Below are 21,298 nucleotides of genomic sequence, written 5' to 3'. Positions count from 1 at the left end.
AGACAAGGATACCACAGTAGCCTTCTGACATTTCCGCTTACCAGAATACAAAACAAATACAGTGGAAGATTGACAAAAGTAAAATTTTCTAACAACATCAAAATTAAGCAAAAGTCTCTCCTTCGGCCACTTAGGATTCAGACAAAGAGAAGGGACCACAATTTTACTATTGATGTTCTTAGTAGAAACCACCTTTGGTAAAAAGCCAGATACAGTAAATAAACCCATCTGGTCCAGATCAAGTACAGAGGATCTGATGACAGGGAAGAAAATCTCCTAGCAAAAGAGAATGCCAAGAGAAACAATACCTTCCAGGATAACAACTTAATGTCCAACGAGTGCATTGGTTCGAATTGAAGCAATTGTAGAACCCTTAGGGCCAAATTGAGATTCCAAGAAGGAGAGATTGGCTTAAACACAGGTCTGATCCTGACTAGAGCCTGGACAAAGGACTGAATACCAGGAAAACGCGCTAACTTTCTATGAAATAAAGATAAAAGGGCAGAGATCTGACATTGAGAGAGCTAGCCAACAGAGCCTTGTCTAAACTCTCTTCCAGAAATTGCAAAATCCTAGGAATTCTGACAGAATGCCAAGAAAAACCCTGTTTCGAACACCAGGAAAGATATACTTTCCAGACCTTGTAATAAAACCTTCTAGTAACTGGCTTGAGAGCCTGAATCAAGGTATTGATTACTGACTCTGACTTTAGAGACTGCAGATTTTGATAACAGAACAGACCTGGAACGAGCAGATTCTGCCGAAGCGGAAGATGCCACGGAGGGGCGAGTAACATTCTGATCAGGCCCACATACCAGGTCCGGCGAGGCCACACCGGAGCTTCTAAGATTGCCTGAACACCTTCTGGTTTAAGACGTGCAACCACTCTGTGAAAGAGAACAATCAGAGGAAAAGGGTATTCATGATGATAATCCCAAGTCTATCAACATCGCTTGGTAAACCCTTTCTCTGGAACCATAATGAGGACGTTTGTGGTTGAGCCGGGACGCCATTAGATCTATCTATGGCCACCCCCAGCGAGCTACTGTTTGATTGAAGATCTCCTGATTGAGAGACCATTCCCTAGGATGTAACAACAGGAGTTTAAAGTAATCCACTTCCCAGTTGTTCACTCCTGGGATATGAATTGCAGATATCGAACAAAGATTCTGTTCCCATGACAAGATGCAAGAGACCTCTTTAATTTCTGAAAGAGCTGCGAGTTCCTCCCTGATAATTTATATAAACCACAGTCGTGACGTTGTCTGACTGAAAACTAATGTTTTCAGCCATGACTGAAGAGTGTTGAAAATCTGAGTTCCACAATATTGATGGGCAGAGACACTTCCCGAGGAGACCAAACACCCTGTGCTCTCAAGTGACCACAGACCACTGCCCAACCAGACAAACTGGCGTCTGTAGTGATAATCTCTAATGACGGACATTGAAAACCCATACCCTGAGACACTGGTTCTGGGAAGTTCAGCAAGAAAGAGATTGTCTTGCGGGCTGATGCAAAAGAAATCTCTGAGAGAGGTCAGAGTGGTCCACATTCCACTGGCTTAACATGCAAAGCTATAACAGACGCAAATGAAATTTGCAAATTGAATTGCATCTGAAACTGCGACCATGAGACCCACAACCTTCATACACTGAGCTACTGAAGGAGAAGGTCACAACTTCATGAAGTCGTCGACAGTTTTTGTCTGCGTTGATGTGTTAAAAAGAGTTTCCTCTCCACCGAGTCTATAATGACTGCCAAAAACGTCACTCTCATTTGGGGGAAAGACAAATTTTTGCTATATTTATCTTCCAGTCATGACTGCGAAGAAATCGCAGTAGACATTCCATATGAACCACTGCTAAAGACTAAGACAGAGCCGGAACAAATATATCATCAAAGTAAGGGGCAAATGCTACCGCCTGAGATAACAAAGCACCCAGAACCTTTGTAAATATTCTGGGGGACGTAGCAAGACCAAACGGAAGAGCTGTGAAGTGAAAGTGTTTGTCCATATAAGCAAACTGAAGAAATCGATGATGATCTCAATGGATCAGATTGTGACGGTACACATCCTTCAGATCTATGGTGGACAAGAACTAACCCTGAAGAACTAAGGGTAAGATCGATCGTATGGTTACTATCTTGAACGAGGAAACCCGAAGAAACTTTAAATCCAGAATAGGACGGAAAGTGCCCTCTTTCTTTGGCACAATGAACAGGTTTGAATAGAGACCTGTCCTTTGTTCTGACAGAAGGACTGGACCAATGACCCCCATATCCTTTAGATCTTGTACACAGCAAAGAAATGCCAGTCTTGTGTTTACTCATTTGGAGATGTGAGAGAGAATAAACCTGCCACAAGGTGGCAAAGCCTTGAAACCTATCCTGTACCACTGAGACACAATTTCTATGACCCATAGGTCCTGAACTGATCGGGCCCACGCCTCCTGCAAAAGAGGCCACATCCGGATCAGGGGCTGCACCTTCATGCCTTCTTGAATTGTTTGGGCTTTGACCATACAGGGTTTGGTCTCCACGTAGTCCTGGAAGAATCTTGTTTTGAGAAGCTCTCTAATTGTTGGATTGTATAGAGGGACGAAAATGACCCCCTGCCTTAGATTTAGGCCTAGCCCATTTTATCTTGTGGCAAAAAAGCTCCCTTACCTCCTGTGACAGTAGAAATAATTGAGTCTTATCAAGGACAAAAGAGAGTCTTATTCTTAAAGTCTTGATTTGGATACCATATCTGCAGACCAAGATTATGCCCAAAGGGCCCTTTTATCTAAACGGCTAAAGCAATATTCTTTGCATTGATGCAGGTGAAATGAACCACTGCATCACAGATGAAGAAGTTTGCAGATTTAAGAAACCTTATACAGTCCTGGATTTCCTCTAAAGAACATTCCTCCGAGACTAACTCAGAGAGACAATAGCACCAGAAAGCAGCAGCGCCTGTAACTGCCGCAGCACTCATGGCTGGTTGAAAAAGGAAACCACCCTGTAGGAAGGCCCTTCTCAGGTAGCCCTCCAACTTCTGGACCATAGGATCTTTACAGGATGTACTATTCTCTAATGGTAGTTCTTTTGGCAAGAGTAGAGATTGTCCCATGTACCTTGGGGATAGTTCCCCATAATTCCAGATTCAAATCTTAAACTAGGAACAATTTGTTAAAATTCAGGGGAGGGTTAAATGGAATTCCCTGTTTTCCCCATTAATTGGCTTAGAGATAATCTCATCCACTAGAGAAGGGACAGGGAAAAATTCAGGGATTTAGCTTTGGGGTTTAAAATCAATTCAGAGGCTTCTGTAGAGGCTTGACTTCAGTCTGTTTAGTGTCCTGAACCTCCAACATTTTAGGGATCCCATTCATGATCATCCTCCTTGACGGCTTCAGTCCCAGGATAGTCCATCTCCTAGAGTATAAAGCCCAATTAAAGAAATAATTTATCCTCACAGCAAGTAAATAAATTGCGCAATAGCAAAAATATCCCAAAAATTAATTATACTAGTACCAATAAATGTGGTCAAATTAAAACCCTAATAGTAACCTGACTCTGGTGTAAGAGTCTTACCCACCTCCTGATACCAGAATTCAATAGAAGAAAATGACAAGTCGCCGCAATCTACAGTGGAGCAAGTCACCGCAATCCCAGCCACCTGCACACTTCTTCAGAAGAGACTGTAGCCGAGAGCTTGCCAGAGATACTTCCTAGAGGGAACATACGCCTCGCCTCCCATCCAGTACAAAGACGTGCAACACAATGTTGGTCCTCAGCGCTCCAAGCTATTCAGTACACACTGAAGCACTGAGAAAGTTGTCGCTAACTTCCAGGGGGAAAATGATTGAACTCTGTGTTCCATTTTAAATAAAAAGTTGAATCACAGAGCTTAGAAACTCCACACGTAATGAAGCCCCCCACTAACCTAGTGCTCCTATAGGGAGTAATCAAGGCTTAAAGGCAGGTACTTACGCCCACTCAGGGTTCGCTCATCTGCACTGTCTTTCCATGCCTGCCCTGACCTATAACTAAAAGAGAAGGAAAGGTGTGAGAAGGAATGCAGACACTGATCAAACAGGGGGAGACAAAGGTACTACCCTGCCACACCCATGGTTAGTTGTTTTGATTCAACTCCAACAAGGAGAATATAACTTACACAAACATAATCCTCCTAAACCCCTTCTCTTCCAGGAACTATCCATTGAAGGGGTATAGCTGAAAGTCTTCAATGAATATCAGCATCATCTCAATCCATGCCTACTGCTTTACGAGGCAAAGAAATACTGGGAGGGAAGGGAAGTAAGAGGAATAGATAAAACTCTGATGTAGGGTGTCTTTGCCTCCTCCTGGTGGCCAGTTGATATAATTCCCAAAAGTAAGGACTGTAGACTACCATTAGAAAGAAATATATGTTTATGAACAGATACATATATATTTATGTGTTTATATATATTAGTATATACATATATATGTAGAGTAAAAACACAGTGCCCATTCGCCTCTATGTAAAGGCACTTTAAGTGCAGTTTTTTCTTCCAAACACCCCACATCACCTCCCTTTAACCTCTTACAACTGCTTTGTGCAGTTTTTTATTAAAAAAATAAAAATACTTATATTTTTTATTTATTTTAAAGAACTGTCCACTTTATTTTGGGGGCAATTTGGGGAACTTTTCATCATTAACCAGAGGTAAAGTTTTATTGTCTATAAAACAATGGGAGCTGCCATGTTGTAACTTAGGTTACCTCCTTTGTTGTAGCCAATTAGGCACAGTTATAAATAGGTCACTAGAGTGTGCAGCCAATGGCTGTGTGGAATATAACAGTGTTCTGCACTTCCATTTCTAACAGGAACTGAAATGCTCACAATTTCAGAATAGAATTACAGGAAACGGGGACATAATAAATAATGAAAGTATATTGCAGAAATGTTTTATATTTACGTTTTTCATTTTATATTACCATTTCAAAGTGTTTAAAGTCCCTTTAATATCACTTTTTAACAAAGATTGCTAAATAAAAAATTTTTTGCTGGCATTTGCTATATAATAATTAGAAGACACTGTTTGAAGCTCACAAGCAAATCATGGGCATATGTCTGTATGCTCCATTAACCACCTGAAAAATGCGTAGGAACAGTCTGGTGTGTGTCTTTAACTTTATAGTTTTACACAAGTATCTTCTGTTAACTTAAATGAATTTGTATATTTGACTTTTGAAAAGTCAGTTAGCAATCAGCCAATGATGTCTATGTGAGCTAAAATCAGTTTAGTATGCTTATATATCTCATAAAAAATAAATTATAAACATTAGGGAGTGTTTGAAATCTCACTGTAGGTAGAAAGATTATGAATTTGACTATAATACCCCTTTTTAAAAACAATCAACGCTATGAATTGTTAAGCATTGTTACGTTCAAAATAATTAAGAATTGATTTGTAACTACATAATATCGCAGCTCCTAGCAGATGGTTACATCAATCAGAGAGCCAGAAAAATAATAATTATAACAAAAGGTATAGCTAATTGACACTCACCTTTAATCCTAACATTGCTCCAGAGTCACGAGGTACACTTCCATCTTTCAGCCGCTTATTTAGCAAAATGCGGCCAATTAAACGCTCTCCATCTTTGGATGGTTGCCAGGTAACAGGGTGCTAAGTTGGGAATATAAGGAACAAAATGAGATATCATTCTAACAGGGAGGAAACAGAGTTTCATTGAGAGTAACTTAAAGATTGGGCAGCTGTGCACTGTACAGAGGTTGCGCTCATTTAGCTGTGTTGTGTTTACGAGTTTTATGAATAATGCAATGATACACCTTAAAGGGATACTAAACCCACTTTTTTTTCTTTCATGATTCAGATAGAGCAGGCAATTGTAAGCGACTTTTAAATTTACTCCTATTATCATTTTTTGTTCGTTCTCTTGCTATCTTTATTTGAAAAAGCAGGAATCTAAGCTAAGGAGCCGGTGTCTTAAATTAAGATGTCTACCATTGGAATTTAACTACTGCGTCACTTCCGGTGACGTGTAGTCAGCTGCTGGAGGGTTGTGGCGCTCTATGCGCATGTTTAAGGCACAATAAACAGCGCTCACTGGAGGTCCAACCTCCTACAAACAGCTGTTTAAGGCAGAATAGCTGACAACTTACTTTAGAACACCGGTGTTGTAAAGTAAGTTGTCTACCGCATAGGAATTGCCGCCTGATCGCTCTGTCCTTCTCTCCATAACACAGATTTTATTTTACAATCATTTTGAAATAGTTTTTACTTGCTGTATTTAGTTCTTTTTTCGCCGTTCTATACCTTTATAGCAATATCTCAAATTAGTAAACGCTGTACCGTGCTGTATTTTTGTGTTTTCTGAATGATCATTTCCTAAAGCCTCCATTAGACATTGGTGGAAGCAAGAAGATAATTCATAACAAGGTAAAAACGTCTGAGGATTATATTGGAGGCTTTACGAAATGATCATTCAGAAAACACAAAAATACAGCACAGTACAGCGTTGACTAATTTGCGATATTGCTATAAAGGTATAGAAAGGCGAAAAAGGAACTAAATACAGCAAGTAAAAACTATTTCAAAAGTATTGCAAAATAAAATCTATGTTATGGAGAGAAGGACAGAACGATCAGGCGGCAATTCCTACGTGGTAGACAACTTACTTTATAACACCGATGTTCTCAAGTAAGTTAAACAGCTGTTTGTAGGAGGTTGGGCCTCTAGCGCATGAGCAGTGAGTGCCACAAACCTCCAGCAGCTGATTAAAGTCACCGGAAGTGACGCGGTAGTCACACTAACTTTAGAACACCGGCCCATTTTTGGTTCAGCCCCCTGGATAGCGCTTACTGATTAGTGTGTAAATTTAGCCAACAATCAGCAAGCGCAACTCAGGTGCTGAACCAAAAATGGGTCAGCTCCTTAGCTTAGATTCTTACTTTTTCAAATAAAGATAGCAAGAAAATGAAGAAAAATTGATAATAGGAGTAAATTAGAAAGTTGCTTAAAATTGCAGGCTCTATCTGAATCATGAAAGATAAATTTGGGTTTAGTGTCCCTTTAATATTATATGCAATATATATCTTTAGAGTGCATGCTATCTTGCACTGACTGGTATTGTTAATACTATGTTAATTTGTACTGTATCTGTATTGTATAACTATATCTAAGTGTTTTGTTTTGTGTTCCCCTTGCACAGCGCTACTGAACATGGCTTTAAAAATAAAAGATAATAAAAATATTGATGATTCTATAAGTTTGTTAACAGTGTTGTAATTATTATATTTTATTATTTATTGGATTTGTTCTAAGAAATGGTTACATGTAATGTATTTGCGACATTCACCTAGATCACAAGTTTTGCGTTACGGTTTTAAAAATGGCAATTTTACCGTAAAAATCGTAATGCAGCAATTACGAGTCTTGTCGGTATAGCTGTACTGCAAGCATTTTAGCCTGTAACGCAACATCAATCCCGCATTTAAAAAAAATTACGTTTTTGTGTGGGATTTTCATAGCGCCGGTATTACAGGTTGTGCGGTGATGCTAAAAAGCTTGCAATACAACCTATACTGACACGATCCGTTCCGCTATCTGAGACCTGCAGTTATGAGTTTTGCACAACAAAACTGTTAAACAAATCTCATAACTAAAATGTTACAAAGTACACTAACACACATAAACTCCTTTTAACCTCTATCCTGCCACCCTCCCGCATCGCAAACACTAAATTAAACGTTTTAATCCCTAATCTACCGCTCCGACATTGTCGCCACTAATAAAAGTTATTAACCCCTATTCCGCCACTCCCTGACATCGTAACCACTATAATAAATTTATTAACCCCCTATTCCCCCGCACCCCAACATCGCCTACACTATGATAAAGCTATTAACCCCTATTCCGCCGCTTCCCAATATCGCTGACACTAAAAAAAGTTATTAACCCCTAAACCTAACAACCCCCTTACTTTTAATTTAGTATAATAGCTATGTTAGGTTAATTGTTAGTTTAAACTTAGATTTTTTTTAATTTCACAGGTAAGTTTTTATTTATTTTAAGATAGGGATATTGTAATTTAAATTTAAAGTTAGGGGGTTGTTAGGTTTAGAGGTTAATAGTTTAATTTAGTTTTTTGCAATGTGTGGGGATGGCGGTTTTGGGGTTAATAGGTGTATTTAGTGGTGGTGATGTGGGAGGCCAGAGGTTTAGGAGTTAATAACCTTATTTAGAGATCGAAATGTCGGGAGTGGCGGAATAGGGGTAAATCTAATTATTATAGTGTCAGCGATGTTGAGGTGCGGGGGAATAGGGGTTAATAACTCTATTATAGTGGCGGCGAAGTCGGGGATCGGTGGAATAGGGGTTAATAAATTTTATTAGTGGCGGCGATGTCGGGAACAGCAGATTAGGGGTTAATAAATTTATTTTGGTGTCAGCAGATTAGGGGTTAATAACTTTATTTTGGTGTCTCAATGTCGGGGGCGGCAGATTAGGGGTGTTTAGACTTGGGGTTTATGTTAGGTTTAAACGTAACTTTTTTTTTTTTTTTTTTGCATTACGGTGATCGCCATTCCGCACTTCAGCACGTGCACGAGCATGTATTCTTAGGCCATGGATTTTGTGCGGTATGGAGCTCATTGCCACCATATCGCACATATACTGTATATGTATGTGTATATATATATATTTATAGTTAAATGCATAATCGCACAGTCCACCTGTATCTAATATGAATTAATGTACAGGTGCTTTCTTTTTGCGGGGATCAGGTAGAAATAATTTGCAATTACTTTTAAAAAAACATACCAATGTAGGAACATTTTGGCCTTTTAAGTGGGCTATATGTGGTGTGGCACAATGAAAGTTATTTACATTGCATTGGACATTGGCCTCTGATAAGCAGAGACCATCACTTTCTGCTTCTATCACTGCAGCCTAAGATTATAGTTGCAGAGATAAAATTTAATAAGGTCTACAGCCTTATCTTTAAAGGCGATATACAGTGCAGTAGTTGTGAAGAACAGAGTGTGCCAGTTTGTTAAGATGTATTAAACAGGCCATGGGTGAAAGGGGGGGGGGGTATACCTGAGCTAGTTTTGTATCCCGATTTAAAACATATGAAGGCTGTGGTAAGACTTGGAACGAGTATAATGGTATAATATATGGCATTTGTATGCAATAAAAGGTGCTATCTATTATACTAAATACTTCTTTCAAATAGGTTTAACCTATTAAAAAGCCCTTAGGACGTTCTATGCCGTCATCACAGCGCTGTGCTTTAATGTCCTTAGAATGGCATGGAACGTCCTATGTTACTAGATGTCCGCAGCTTCCTGCTTTATGGAAAATAATATCGACGATAGTGCAATTTTGTTTTTTAAGCGAATGTTTACACACTTGCCCCGGGGCATGAAGGGGTGGCAGCTTTTCTTTTCAACTAATGTTTCATGATTTTTTTCCAGAGATTAATAATATCGGCTTTTAAGCCAAACCTAAACTTCTCTGAAAAAACTCACTACTCCGATCGTTTTATTTCACAGAAATAGAAGTCTTTTTAATTAACATTGTCTAATGTTTAACCATTTAGATTTGATGTTTTTGATTAGATACAATTAAAATATGAATAATGAAAAGAGTATGGTAAAGCTGAGATGGTTTTAACAACATTTTATATTATGTTTTCTATTTATTTACAACTAGTATTTTAAAAATGTACATAAACTAATATTTAGAATTTCTGAATAATAATGCTTTAAAGGGACAGTCAACACTTACTTTAACATGTTTTTATATTGAAAATAACAAAACGGAGGTCCGCCTACACTATACCCCTCCTGCCTTGCCGCCTTGCTTCTGTCCTAATCAGCGGCGCTAACTACTCTAATACCCAGTAAATATGGATGCCGGACTCCCCCCACCATTACGTAGCTGCCTTCTTCTTCAACTTATAAGCAAATCAGAATCCAGGCATCGGACAGAAATTGCAAGCGCGTGCAATTTCAGTCCGAGGACTGGATTCTGATTTGCTTATCAGTTGAAGAAGAAGGCAGCTACGTAATGGTGGGGGGAGTCCGGCATCCATATTTACCGGGTATTAGAGTAGTTAGCGCCGCTGATTAGGACAGAAGCAAGGCGGCAAGGCAGGAGGGGTATAGTGTAGGCGGACCTCCGTTTTGTTATTTTCAATATAAAAACATGTTAAAGTAAGTGTTGACTGTCCCTTTAATAGAATATAAATACACATAGCTTAATTTATCACCAAGAGCAAATATTTAATGGTAAAAGTAAAATAAAGATTCAGTTTTTTTTAAATTCTCTCTAATTCATATGTACACAAATTTAAATACTATGGGCCAGATTAAAAGTGGAGCGCTATTAAGCGCTTTCTCTGCACTAGAAGTAAATTTTTTGTTGAAAGTAAGAAGTTTACGCTCCTGCGCTAACCCGACGCACCCAAAAAGCCAAAATAGAATATTGCAAGTGATAACCTATTTCCCCATAGAAGTCAATGGAGAAAAAAAAGTGGAAAACAAACCTAACTCGCGCGCAAACCCGAACGCATATTCCCATGTTCGCTAATCCGACATGAAAATATGAATATTTCACATCCAAATGTTCTTCACATAGAAAAATATGTTCTATTTATTAATAAATATATATTTCTACATATATCTGATGTTTATTTGGTACAATAAGATAAATTATGCCTACTTGATAATTTCATTTCCATCTGTATGGGAAGAGTCCACAGCTGCATTCATAACTTGTGGGAAATACTGAACCTGGCCACCAGGAAGAGGCAAAGACACCCCAGTCAAAGGCTGAAATACCTCCCCCACTTCCTCATAACCCCAGTCATTCTGCCGAGGGAACAAGAAACAGTAAGAGAAATAGGGTGAAAAAGGTGCCAGAAGAAAAAAATTTAAATATAGGGCCACCCATCGGAGAACACGCGCGGGAGCTTCCATAAAGATGGAAATGAAATTATCAGGTAAGTATACTCTGCGCGCAGAAGCATTAGCCAGTAGAAAAGGAACCTTCCAAGACAACAATTTAATGTCTACTTCATGCATAGGCTCAAATGGAACCCGATGCAAAACCTTAAGGACAAGATTTAAACTCCAAGGAGGAGCCTTAGATCTAAACACAGGTCTGATCCCAGCAGAGCCTTAAGAAATGGCTTCAAATCTGGAAGCTCTGCAAACCTCTTGTGCAGTAACTCAGACAGGGCCGAAAACTGTCCCTTCTGGGAACTTGTAGAAAAGCCCTTTTCCAGTTCATCCTGGAGAACAGAATAAGTAGGTCCTCCACACCTTATGATAGAACCGACGAGCAACCAGCTTACGAGCTTGAATGAGAGTAAAAATAAATCTGTCATAAAACCCTCTCTTGGCTAGGACTAAGCATTCAATCTCCACGCAGTCAGCCTCAGAGAATCTAGACATTGATGAACAAAGAGACCTTGGTCAGCAGATCCCTGCGACAAGGTAACTTCCACGGAGGAGATGATGACATCCCCACTAGATCCACGAACCATATCCTTCGTGGCCAAGACGGAGCAGTTAGTATCACTGATGCCTGCTTGACTCGAGCCACTACACTAGGAAGCAGTGGTAATGGTTGGAAAGGATATATTGGTTTGAACCTCCAAGGCACCGCTAATGCATCTGGTAGCTCCGTCTGAGGATCCCTGTACCTCGACCCCTATCTGGGTAGCTTGGTATTGAGACATTATAAGATCTTACTTCTGCAAACACTCGGGATGGAGAGACCATTCTCCCGGATGAAGGATTGTCTGCTGAGGAAATCCGCTTCCCAGTTATCCACACCCAGAATGTGGATCGCCGACAGCGAACAAATGCGGGTCTCCCCCACACCAGAATCTGAGATACTTCCCTCAAAACTAGGGAGATTCTCGTTCCCCCCTGATGGTTGATGTAAGCCACCGAGGATATATTGTTTGATTGGTATTTGATTAACTGGGATGAACCCAGCAGAGGCCAAGTCTTCAGAGCATTGTATATCGCCCGAAGATCCAAAATGAGATCAGAAGGGAGCTTTACCTCCTGAGACCTCGATTGGTTGTCCAGAGAAATCTGATGAGACAGATCCGAATGAGTGCCCTTCCACTCGTTCAGTATGCGCAGTTGCAACAGTCTGAGGTAAAACCTGGCAAAGGAAATGTCCAAGCTGGACACCATGAGACCAACCACCTCCATACACTGAGCCACAGATGGCCTTAAGGAGATCTGGAGGGCAAGACATGTTGAAGCTAGCTTGCAACATCTCTGGTCTGTTAGAAATATTCTCATGTCTATGGAGACTATTATAATACCCGAGGATTCTACCCTGGTACTTGATACAAGAGAACTCTCTCTAGATTATATGCCATCCATGGGATCGAAGAGGACAGAGGAGATATTCCGTATGGTCCACTCTTCAAAAAAAAAATCTTTAGCTAGACAAAACGGAAGGCAATAAACTGGAAGTGCTGGTTCAGGAATGCAAACCTTAGGAAGTGGTCCTTGAGGATTGGTACCAGAAGGGAGCATTCAGTTCTATTGTAGTCATGAACTACCCCTCTCAAATGAGGGGAAAAATGGACCTTATTGTCTCATTCTAGAGGACAGATCCCGTACATATCCCAAAAAGGCTTCCCTCCTTCCTGGTCAGGAAGACAGGAGGAATCTGCCCTTGGGTGGCTGAGACTTAAAACCTATCTTGTAACCCTGAGCTATGACCTCCAGGACCCATGGATCCTGCACGTCCCTGAACCAAGCAACTAAAAAGAGCGACATACTGCCCCCTATACGATCCAGAAGAGGACCGGGGACCACCCATTCATGCCGACGTAGACACGGCGGGCTTCTTGCTGTGCTTGGATTTATTCCAGGACTGAGCCAGCTTCCAAGAGCTTTTGGTTTGGTCTGGCTTAGCTGAGGTCTGCTGACATGGGCTTTATAAGAACGAAAAGAACGAAAATCGTCCCTTAGATTAGTTCATATACTCTTTCGGTAGGAGGGCACCCTTGCCCCCTGTGACCGTGGAGATAATGGAGTCCAGGCCTGGATCAGACAAAATCATTCCCTTTAAGGGAGGGAAGAAGTCTTGACTTAGAAGTCTTATCCGCAGACCATGACTTCAGCCAGAGCCCGACGGGCCTGAACAGAAAAAGCTGACGCCATAGCATTCAAGCAAATAAACTGCCTAAGAGCAGCACAGATAAAAGAATTAACAACCCTCAAGGCGGTAAATCTTTTCTGAGTAACGTCGAGGGGATCCCCCCCTGCTCAAATCCTATAAAGAGTCACACCAGATGGTAGTTTCTCCAGTAATCGCGGCAACAGCTGCCGCCGGTTGAAACAAATATCCTGTATGTTGAAAGATCTTTTTTTAACAGAGTTTCCATCTTTTATCCATGGGCTCTTCAAACAAAGAGTTATCCTCAAGCGGGATAGTAGTACGTTTAGCAAGGGTGAAGATAACGCCATCCCATTTAGGGACAGATCCTCACAACTCCATTGAGAGTCCAGGACCGGGGACAATTTGTTAAAGGGAGAAGAGGGGGAAAAGGAATCCAATCCTGTCCCATTCATTCTTAATAATATTTGCTATCTAACAGGAGCAGGGAAGGATAAGGTACCACCCTGTGCTCAAACTCTGGAACCTCTGAATTCGCCAAAAACTTCCTTTAGAAAAAAGTGCAAATTCCTAAACTAAAGTCTGGTTCCTCCGCGACCGGAGGTTTAGAGGCAGCAGACTCCGACCCAGAATGTTCATACTCTGAACTCTCAGAAAGAACTTCATCCTCGGATAACCCTCAGTTAAATCCAATAAATTATCTGATGTACTCTGGGAAGGAGTGCAATATGTAACCTTTCGCTTGCGCTTAGCAGGGCAAGGTAAAGCATTAAAGGCTGCAGACACATAGAAACATAGATATTGATGGCAGATAAGAGCCATAGGCCCAGCAAGTCTGCCCAACCTTACCTAACAGTATAAACTTATCTAGTTCGTAGGATAGCCTTATGCTTGTCCCATGCATTTTTAAAGTCCCCCACAGTGCTTGTTGCTACTAACTCTTGAGGAAGTTTAAGTGCTTCCTCAAATTACTCCTGAATCTACTACCCTTTAGCTTGATCTCATGACCCCTTGTTCTTGAATTTTCCATTTTATGTAAAATACCCACAGCCTCAGTTTTACTAAACCCTTTAATGTACTTGAAAGTTGCTATCATATCACCTCTTTCCCTTCAGACCGCCGTCTGAACTGCGCAGTAACCTCCAGATGGAGGATCAGCAATGCTACGGGAAAATTGCATGTGTAGAGATATAAGAATGTAGGGTACGCGCCTCACTGGACGAAAACTCCTCAGAGGTGGACGGCTCCTTGGTATCAAACAGGTTTCATATTATCACATTATCAAGGCATATGTAACATAATTGAGAGGGCGGAACTAAGGCCTCCTCACCATATAAACAGGAATTACTCATTAGGTAAAGAGGGAGTGCCCTCTAAAGTAACAGAATCCTCCATCGCTAGTGCCATAACCGGAGAACTAGAGAAATAAAACATCTTTATTTTATTTAAAAAAACAGCACCCTTATACCCCAATGACTGTGGCACTCACCACTTCCTATGACCCAGACAGTACAAAGATTTATGACTCCTCTCTGATAGACGCCCGGTCAGGAAAAAAGGGAATGAATCACATAGTGCACAATGCAGGACCGTCCTTGCTATGAGAAAGCACACCAAGCTTGTAAGCTGCCTGGCTTTCAAACTGAAAGTGAAACCTATATATTCCATAACAGCCTATGAGCCAATAACATCTCACACATAATGCAGCATAAAATCAAATAAACATATAAGATTATTCACCCCCCCCAGTTCAATAATCCCCCTAAGGAGATATTAACCCTTGATTCTATACAGATAAAAGAACTCACACTGTGACCCTGCCTTCTTGCGTTATCATACATGTATAAAATATGAAACAATCTTACCAGAATCTACGCCGTGGAATAGGAACACGGCCCTTCAAGTGTGACAGATAGTAGCATCGCTCCTGACATGGACTTGAGTGAAGAAAGCAGGCAGCGAAACTTGTCACCGCTGATTGCTTATGGAGCTGTTAATATGAGTCGGGATGGTTTCGCAGAAAGACTATCCCTGCATCTCCGGACTCTAACTTTCATCCATGCTCTCACTGAGAGGCTGACAGGACTACTTAAAACTCCAGTCCCATCTTGAAGAGTACTACCCTCCATAACAGACTACTCCAAAATCTTCTAACACTTCTCTGCCAACCTTCTGTGACAAAGGCAAACAATGACTGGGGTTATGAGGAAGTGGAGGAGGTATTTAAGCCTTTGGCTGGGGTGTCTTTGCCTCCTTCTGGTGACCAAGTGCAGTATTTCCCACAAGGAAGGAATGCAGCTGTGGACTCTTCCCATATTAAGATGGAAATATATCAATACCTATATATATATATATATATATATATATATATATTTATATACACATGATTATATATAGGTATAGATATATATAGATATAGGAATCCCATTCTAACCTAACGCGCACAAAAAGCCTAGTCCCCCATAGAAGTTAATGGAGACAAAAAAGAAGAATATGTTCTATTTATTCATAAATACATATTTCTACATATATATATATATATATATATATGTATGATTTTTTTTGTTACAATATATATCTTAACCTATAAATATATACACATGATTATATATAGGTATATATATATATATATATATATATATATATATATATATACACAGGGAGTGCAGAATTATTAGGCAAATGAGTATTTTGACCACATCATCCTCTTTATGCATGTTGTCTTACTCCAAGCTGTATAGGCTCGAAAGCCTACTACCAATTAAGCATATTAGGTGATGTGCATCTCTGTAATGAGAAGGGGTGTGGTCTAATGACATCAACACCCTATATCAGGTGTGCATAATTATTAGGCAACTTCCTTTCCTTTGGCAAAATGGGTCAAAAGAAGGACTTGACAGGATCAGAAAAGTCAAAAATAGTGAGATATCTTGCAGAGGGATGCAGCACTCTTAAAATTGCAAAGCTTCTGAAGCGTGATCATCGAACAATCAAGCGTTTCATTCAAAATAGTCAACAGGGTCGCAAGAAGCGTGTGGAAAAACCAAGGCGCAAAATAACTGCCCATGAACTGAGAAAAGTCAAGCGTGCAGCTGCCAAGATGCCACTTGCCACCAGTTTGGCCATATTTCAGAGCTGCAACATCACTGGAGTGCCCAAAAGCACAAGGTGTGCAATACTCAGAGACATGGCCAAGGTAAGAAAGGTTTAAAAACGACCACCACTGAACAAGACACACAAGCTGAAACGTCAAGACTGGGCCAAGAAATATCTCAAGACTGATTTTTCTAAGTTTTTATGGACTGATGAAATGAGAGTGAGTCTTGATGGGCCAGATGGATGGGCCCGTGGCTGGATTGGTAAAGGGCAGAGAGCTCCAGTCCGACTCAGACGCCAGCAAGGTGGAGGTGGAGTACTGGTTTGAGCTGGTATCATCAAAGATGAGCTTGTGGGGCCTTTTCGGGTTGAGGATGGAGTCAAGGTCAACTCCCAGTCCTACTGCCAGTTTCTGGAAGACACCTTCTTCAAGCAGTGGTACAGGAAGAAGTCTGCATCCTTCAAGAAAAACATGATTTTCATGCAGGACAATGCTCCATCACACGCGTCCAAGTACTCCACAGCGTGGCTGGCAAGAAAGGGTATAAAAGAAGAAAATCTAATGACATGGCCTTCTTGTTCACCTGATCTGAACCCCATTGAGAACCTGTGGTCCATCATCAAATGTGAGATTTACATGGAGGGAAAACAGTACACCTCTCTGAACAGTGTTTGGGAGGCTGTGGTTGCTGCTGCACGCAATGTTGATGGTGAACAGATCAAAACACTGACAGAATCCATGGATGGCAGGCTTTTGAGTGTCCTTGCAAAGAAAGGTGGCTATATTGGTCACTGATTTGTTTTTGTTTTGTTTTTGAATGTCAGAAATGTATATTTGTGAATGTTGAGATGTTATATTGGTTTCACTGGTAAAAATAAATAATTGAAATGGGTATATATTTGTTTTTTGTTAAGTTGCCTAATAATTATGCACAGTAATAGTCACCTGCACACACAGATATCCCCCTAAAATAGCTATAACTAAAAACAAACTAAAAACTACTTCCAAAACTATTCAGATTTGATATTAATGAGTTTTTTGGGTTCATTGAGAACATGGTTGTTGTTCAATAATAAAATTAATCCTCAAAAATACAACTTGCCTAATAATTCTGCACTCCCTGTATATATATATATATATATATATATATATATATATATAGGAATATCTTAGAACATTTTCTGCTATATGCAGAGCACTGGAATGTGAAATATTAAATTGCATAAATATGCTTTTACATGTTTTTATCTCCTTAATAGCAAAGGGCTCCAATGCACTTATATAAATGTCTATATATGTGTACATATGTATGTATTTATATATGTATATATGTCTGTAAATACATATATACACATGGAAATGCATAAATACATCAGTACACATATATAGATATTTATATATACATACATATCCACCTTTAGATATGTGTATGTATGTATCTCTATTTTAAAGTCCTCTGCCTTCCTTTTTTTTTTCTTCTAACACCTGAGACTTTTTTCTAACACCAGAGACCTCATATCTTTGAGCCCTTTTTTGTGCTATATTTTGTTTGAATAACTTTTAATAGATGGTGTTATTATGTGTAAGTATAGTTTGTAATGTATTTTTGATGTGTTTTGTGCCAGTTTTTTTTTTGCGCTCCACTCGTAATCTGACCCTAAAAATTAGCATAGTTCATGGAACAATTAAAACGTTTTCTTACTGACTATAGTAAAATATATTTTTATAATGGGTAATTTATTAGCATATTATAAACTAAACTTTAGGCATCGCTTCTACAAGTCTATAGCTACTAAAGGGCCAATGATCAAAAACTCACCAGCATGGAAAGAAATCTTGCAAAGAAATCTTTGGGTGCTTTTATTTTTTTGTTTTACAAAATATTGCAATGCATTTGTCTCTCCTTGACATCCAGAGATAAACAGGTCAAGAGGTAAAATTTGCCTTTTTAAAAGTTCTCTGAGGGACCGATCAGTACCAATGAGACTTCTTAGATAACCTCACCAAAGCAAAGAGCCTTAGCTCTTCAGGCCCTGAATTACTGTGAAGGGTTTAATATGGTTTATTTTTTATATATATTCAGCTTTGCTTCAGATCCGAGTGCTCTCATTGCTTCAGACCCTTGCAAAATGGTCTGTTATCTTTGGTTTTACTATTTATAGGTATTTGTTTGAGTAAAATGAACATTCTTGTTTTATTCTATAAACTACTGACATTTCTCCCAAAATCCAAATAAAAATATTGTCATTTAGCATTAATTTGTAGAAAATGACAACTTGTCAAAATAACAAAAATGATGCAGTGTTATCAGACCTCAAATAATGCAAAAGAAAACAAAGAACACAATACTAATGTTTTAATCACAGCTTTTATACGTCTTGGCATATTCTCCACCAGTCTTTCACATTGCTGTTGGGTGATGTTATGCCACTCCTGGCACAAACATCTCTTGTGACCATTCATCTTCCTATTGATCCAATCCCAAAAGTTTTCAATGGGGTTCAGGTCTTAAAGGAAGACTGAACCCAATTTTTTTCTTTCATGATTCAGATAGAGCATGCAATTTTAAGCAACTTTCTAATTTACTTCTATTATCAAAAAATATTCATTCTCTTGTTATGTTTATTTGAAAAGCAAGAATGTAAGTATAGATGCCGGCCCATTTTTGGTGAACAAACTGGGTTGTCCTTGCTGATTGGACAGCACCAATAAACAAGTGCTGTCCATGGTCTGAACCAAAAATTTGCTGGCTCCTTAGCTTAGATGCCTTATTTTTCAAATAAAGATAGCAAGAGAACGAAAAAAATTGATAATATGAGTAAATTAGGAAGTTGTTTAAAATTACATGCTCTATCTGAATCATGAAAGAAAAAAATTTGGGTTCAGTGTCCCTTTAAAATTGGGCTGGCCATGACAGGGTCTTAAACTGGTGGTCCACTATCCAAACCTTGATTGACCTGTGTAGCATGGAGCATTGCACTACTGAAAAAAACAATCTAATCCTCAGCGTTGGGGAATATTATCAAAGCAGAAGGAAGAAAAAGGTCTTTCAGTATAACCTTGTACGTGGCTTGATTCATGCGTCCTTCACAAAGATAAATCTGCCTGATTCCAGCCTTGCTGAAGCACCCCTATATCATCACCAATCCTCCACCAAATTTCACAGTGGGTGCGAGACACTGTAGCTTGTACGCCTCTCCAGTTCCCCATCTAACCATTACATGACCAGGTGTTGGGCAAAGCTAAAAATTGGACTCATCAGAGAAGATGACCTTATGCCAGTCCTCTGCGCTCTAATATTTATGGTCTTTTGCAAACCTGAGCCTGGCTCTTCTTTGCTTCTTATTGATGAAGGGCTTTTTTCTAGCTTTGCATGACTTTAGCCCTGCCCCTAGGAGCCTGTTTCGAACTGTCATCATCGTGCCCTTCAACCCAGCTTTCATTTGCCTCTATTTTAGTAGGTCACTTGATGTCATCCTACGGTTGTTGAATAACATTCAAATGAGTTGGCAGTGTAGAGTCGTTTTCTAACGGTCTGTAGCTTTGTTGTCCACAATGTTTGCTGCTTGACCTTTTTCTTATGAATCGCCATCCTTGAAATTTTAAGGAAGGAAACAACCTGATACTGTATCCCTTTGCCAGTAAAACCAGAATTTAACCCTTCTTTTCCTCACTCAAAACATTTCTTTTCAACTCTTTTGGCATGTTCAATTATTTTATTCCAATTACTTTTGAGGTACTACTTGCACTGTTTTCGCCATCCAGCTGGTCCTATTGCAAGTGGATAGTGATAACCACAGCAGTGGTATATATATTATAAAATAATAAAAGCTCAAAATGACAATATTTTCATTTGGAACTTGGGAAAAATGTCAGTAGTTTAGAGAATAAAACAAAAATAATAATTTAACTCAAACACATAGCTGCAAATAGTTAAACCAAAGGAAGTGATAATCTGTGAGTGGTCTACTATTTTTTTCAGAGCTATATATATTCATAAAAAATAAATCCTTATTGGGGGAGGTCTAAAGGCATCGATAGACAATATTACATGCATTGATGTATTGTTATAGGTTCCAGGAGAAATCCCCTGGCCCAAGATGATTAAAAGTAGCCTAACCCTACGATAAAGGAGATGCTGGCTTTTGTCTTTGAGAATATAAAGTTCGGCCCAGTTATGTTGTGTCTAAACAGTTAAAGGGACAAAAACATTAATAATAATCTGTGCCCACATAACTATTTTTTAACTAACAGACCTGCATGATTTGTAGTAGCTGATACTATGATCTATCAGGGGGAAAAAAACAAAAGTGATGCCATCAAATTTGCCAGTCAGTAGCTGCAATCGGCACACAGCAGCCACTGTCTGGTTCTCTGGTATTCTTTTCTTGGGATAAAACAAATAGCTGCGTAAAGAAGGACTGTTAGAAAAAAATTGCTCTGGTGATACAGAGTAGTTTATTGTTCTACTTGTCCCTTTAAAGAATATGTCGGGGGGGGGGCAGTCTTTTGTTTATGAACACTACTGGAATTGGATTTAATTATAATGTTTATGACATGAATTAGGGTCACTTCTAATCTACTCTGGGACACATATATGAGGAATAAAAGATTGAAAACCATTTGATGGCATCCAGTCTAACATCACTTGAAACCTTTGCTCAGACTTACCCTGAACTGTATGTCCCACCCACTACTGGTGCACTATGTGACCAAACTATTCCACTAACTGAAAACTTAAAGTATGCTTACCTGATCATTTTCTTTTCTTCAGATGGAAAGAGTCCACAGCTGCATTCATTAATTTTGGGAATTCAGAACCTGGCCACCAGGAGGAGGCAAAGACATCCCAGCCAAAGGCTTAAATACTTCCCCACTTTCCCCATCCCCCAGTCATTTTGCCGAGGGAACAAGGAACAGTAGAAGAAATATCTGGGTGAAAATGTGCCAGAAGAACAAAAATAAAAGACGCCCCACAGAAAAATAAAGAAGAAAATAAAATTATCAGGTAAGCATAATTTAAGTTTTTCTTCATAAATGGAAAGAGTT

The 21,298-nt window shown here is 39.5% G+C and overlaps 1 protein-coding gene across 4 annotated transcripts in view; it reads right to left on the bottom strand.

Moving 5' to 3' along the window:
• RIMS2 (regulating synaptic membrane exocytosis 2) overlaps positions 1–21,298 on the bottom strand; it is a 1,281,054-nt gene that overhangs the window by 513,278 nt on the left and 746,478 nt on the right. For all 4 annotated transcript variants that reach the window (XM_053715268.1, XM_053715269.1, XM_053715270.1 and 1 more), the window contains one exon: positions 5,542–5,661. In XM_053715268.1, the coding sequence (XP_053571243.1) occupies positions 5,542–5,661 (120 nt within the window). The remainder of the gene's footprint in view (positions 1–5,541; positions 5,662–21,298) is intronic.

The sequence above is a fragment of the Bombina bombina genome, chromosome 5 (assembly GCF_027579735.1).
Source record: "Bombina bombina isolate aBomBom1 chromosome 5, aBomBom1.pri, whole genome shotgun sequence".
NCBI lineage: Eukaryota > Metazoa > Chordata > Amphibia > Anura > Bombinatoridae > Bombina > Bombina bombina.
The sequence above is the reverse complement of the archived record's forward strand: the minus strand, read 5'-3'. Positions and strand labels throughout refer to the sequence as shown.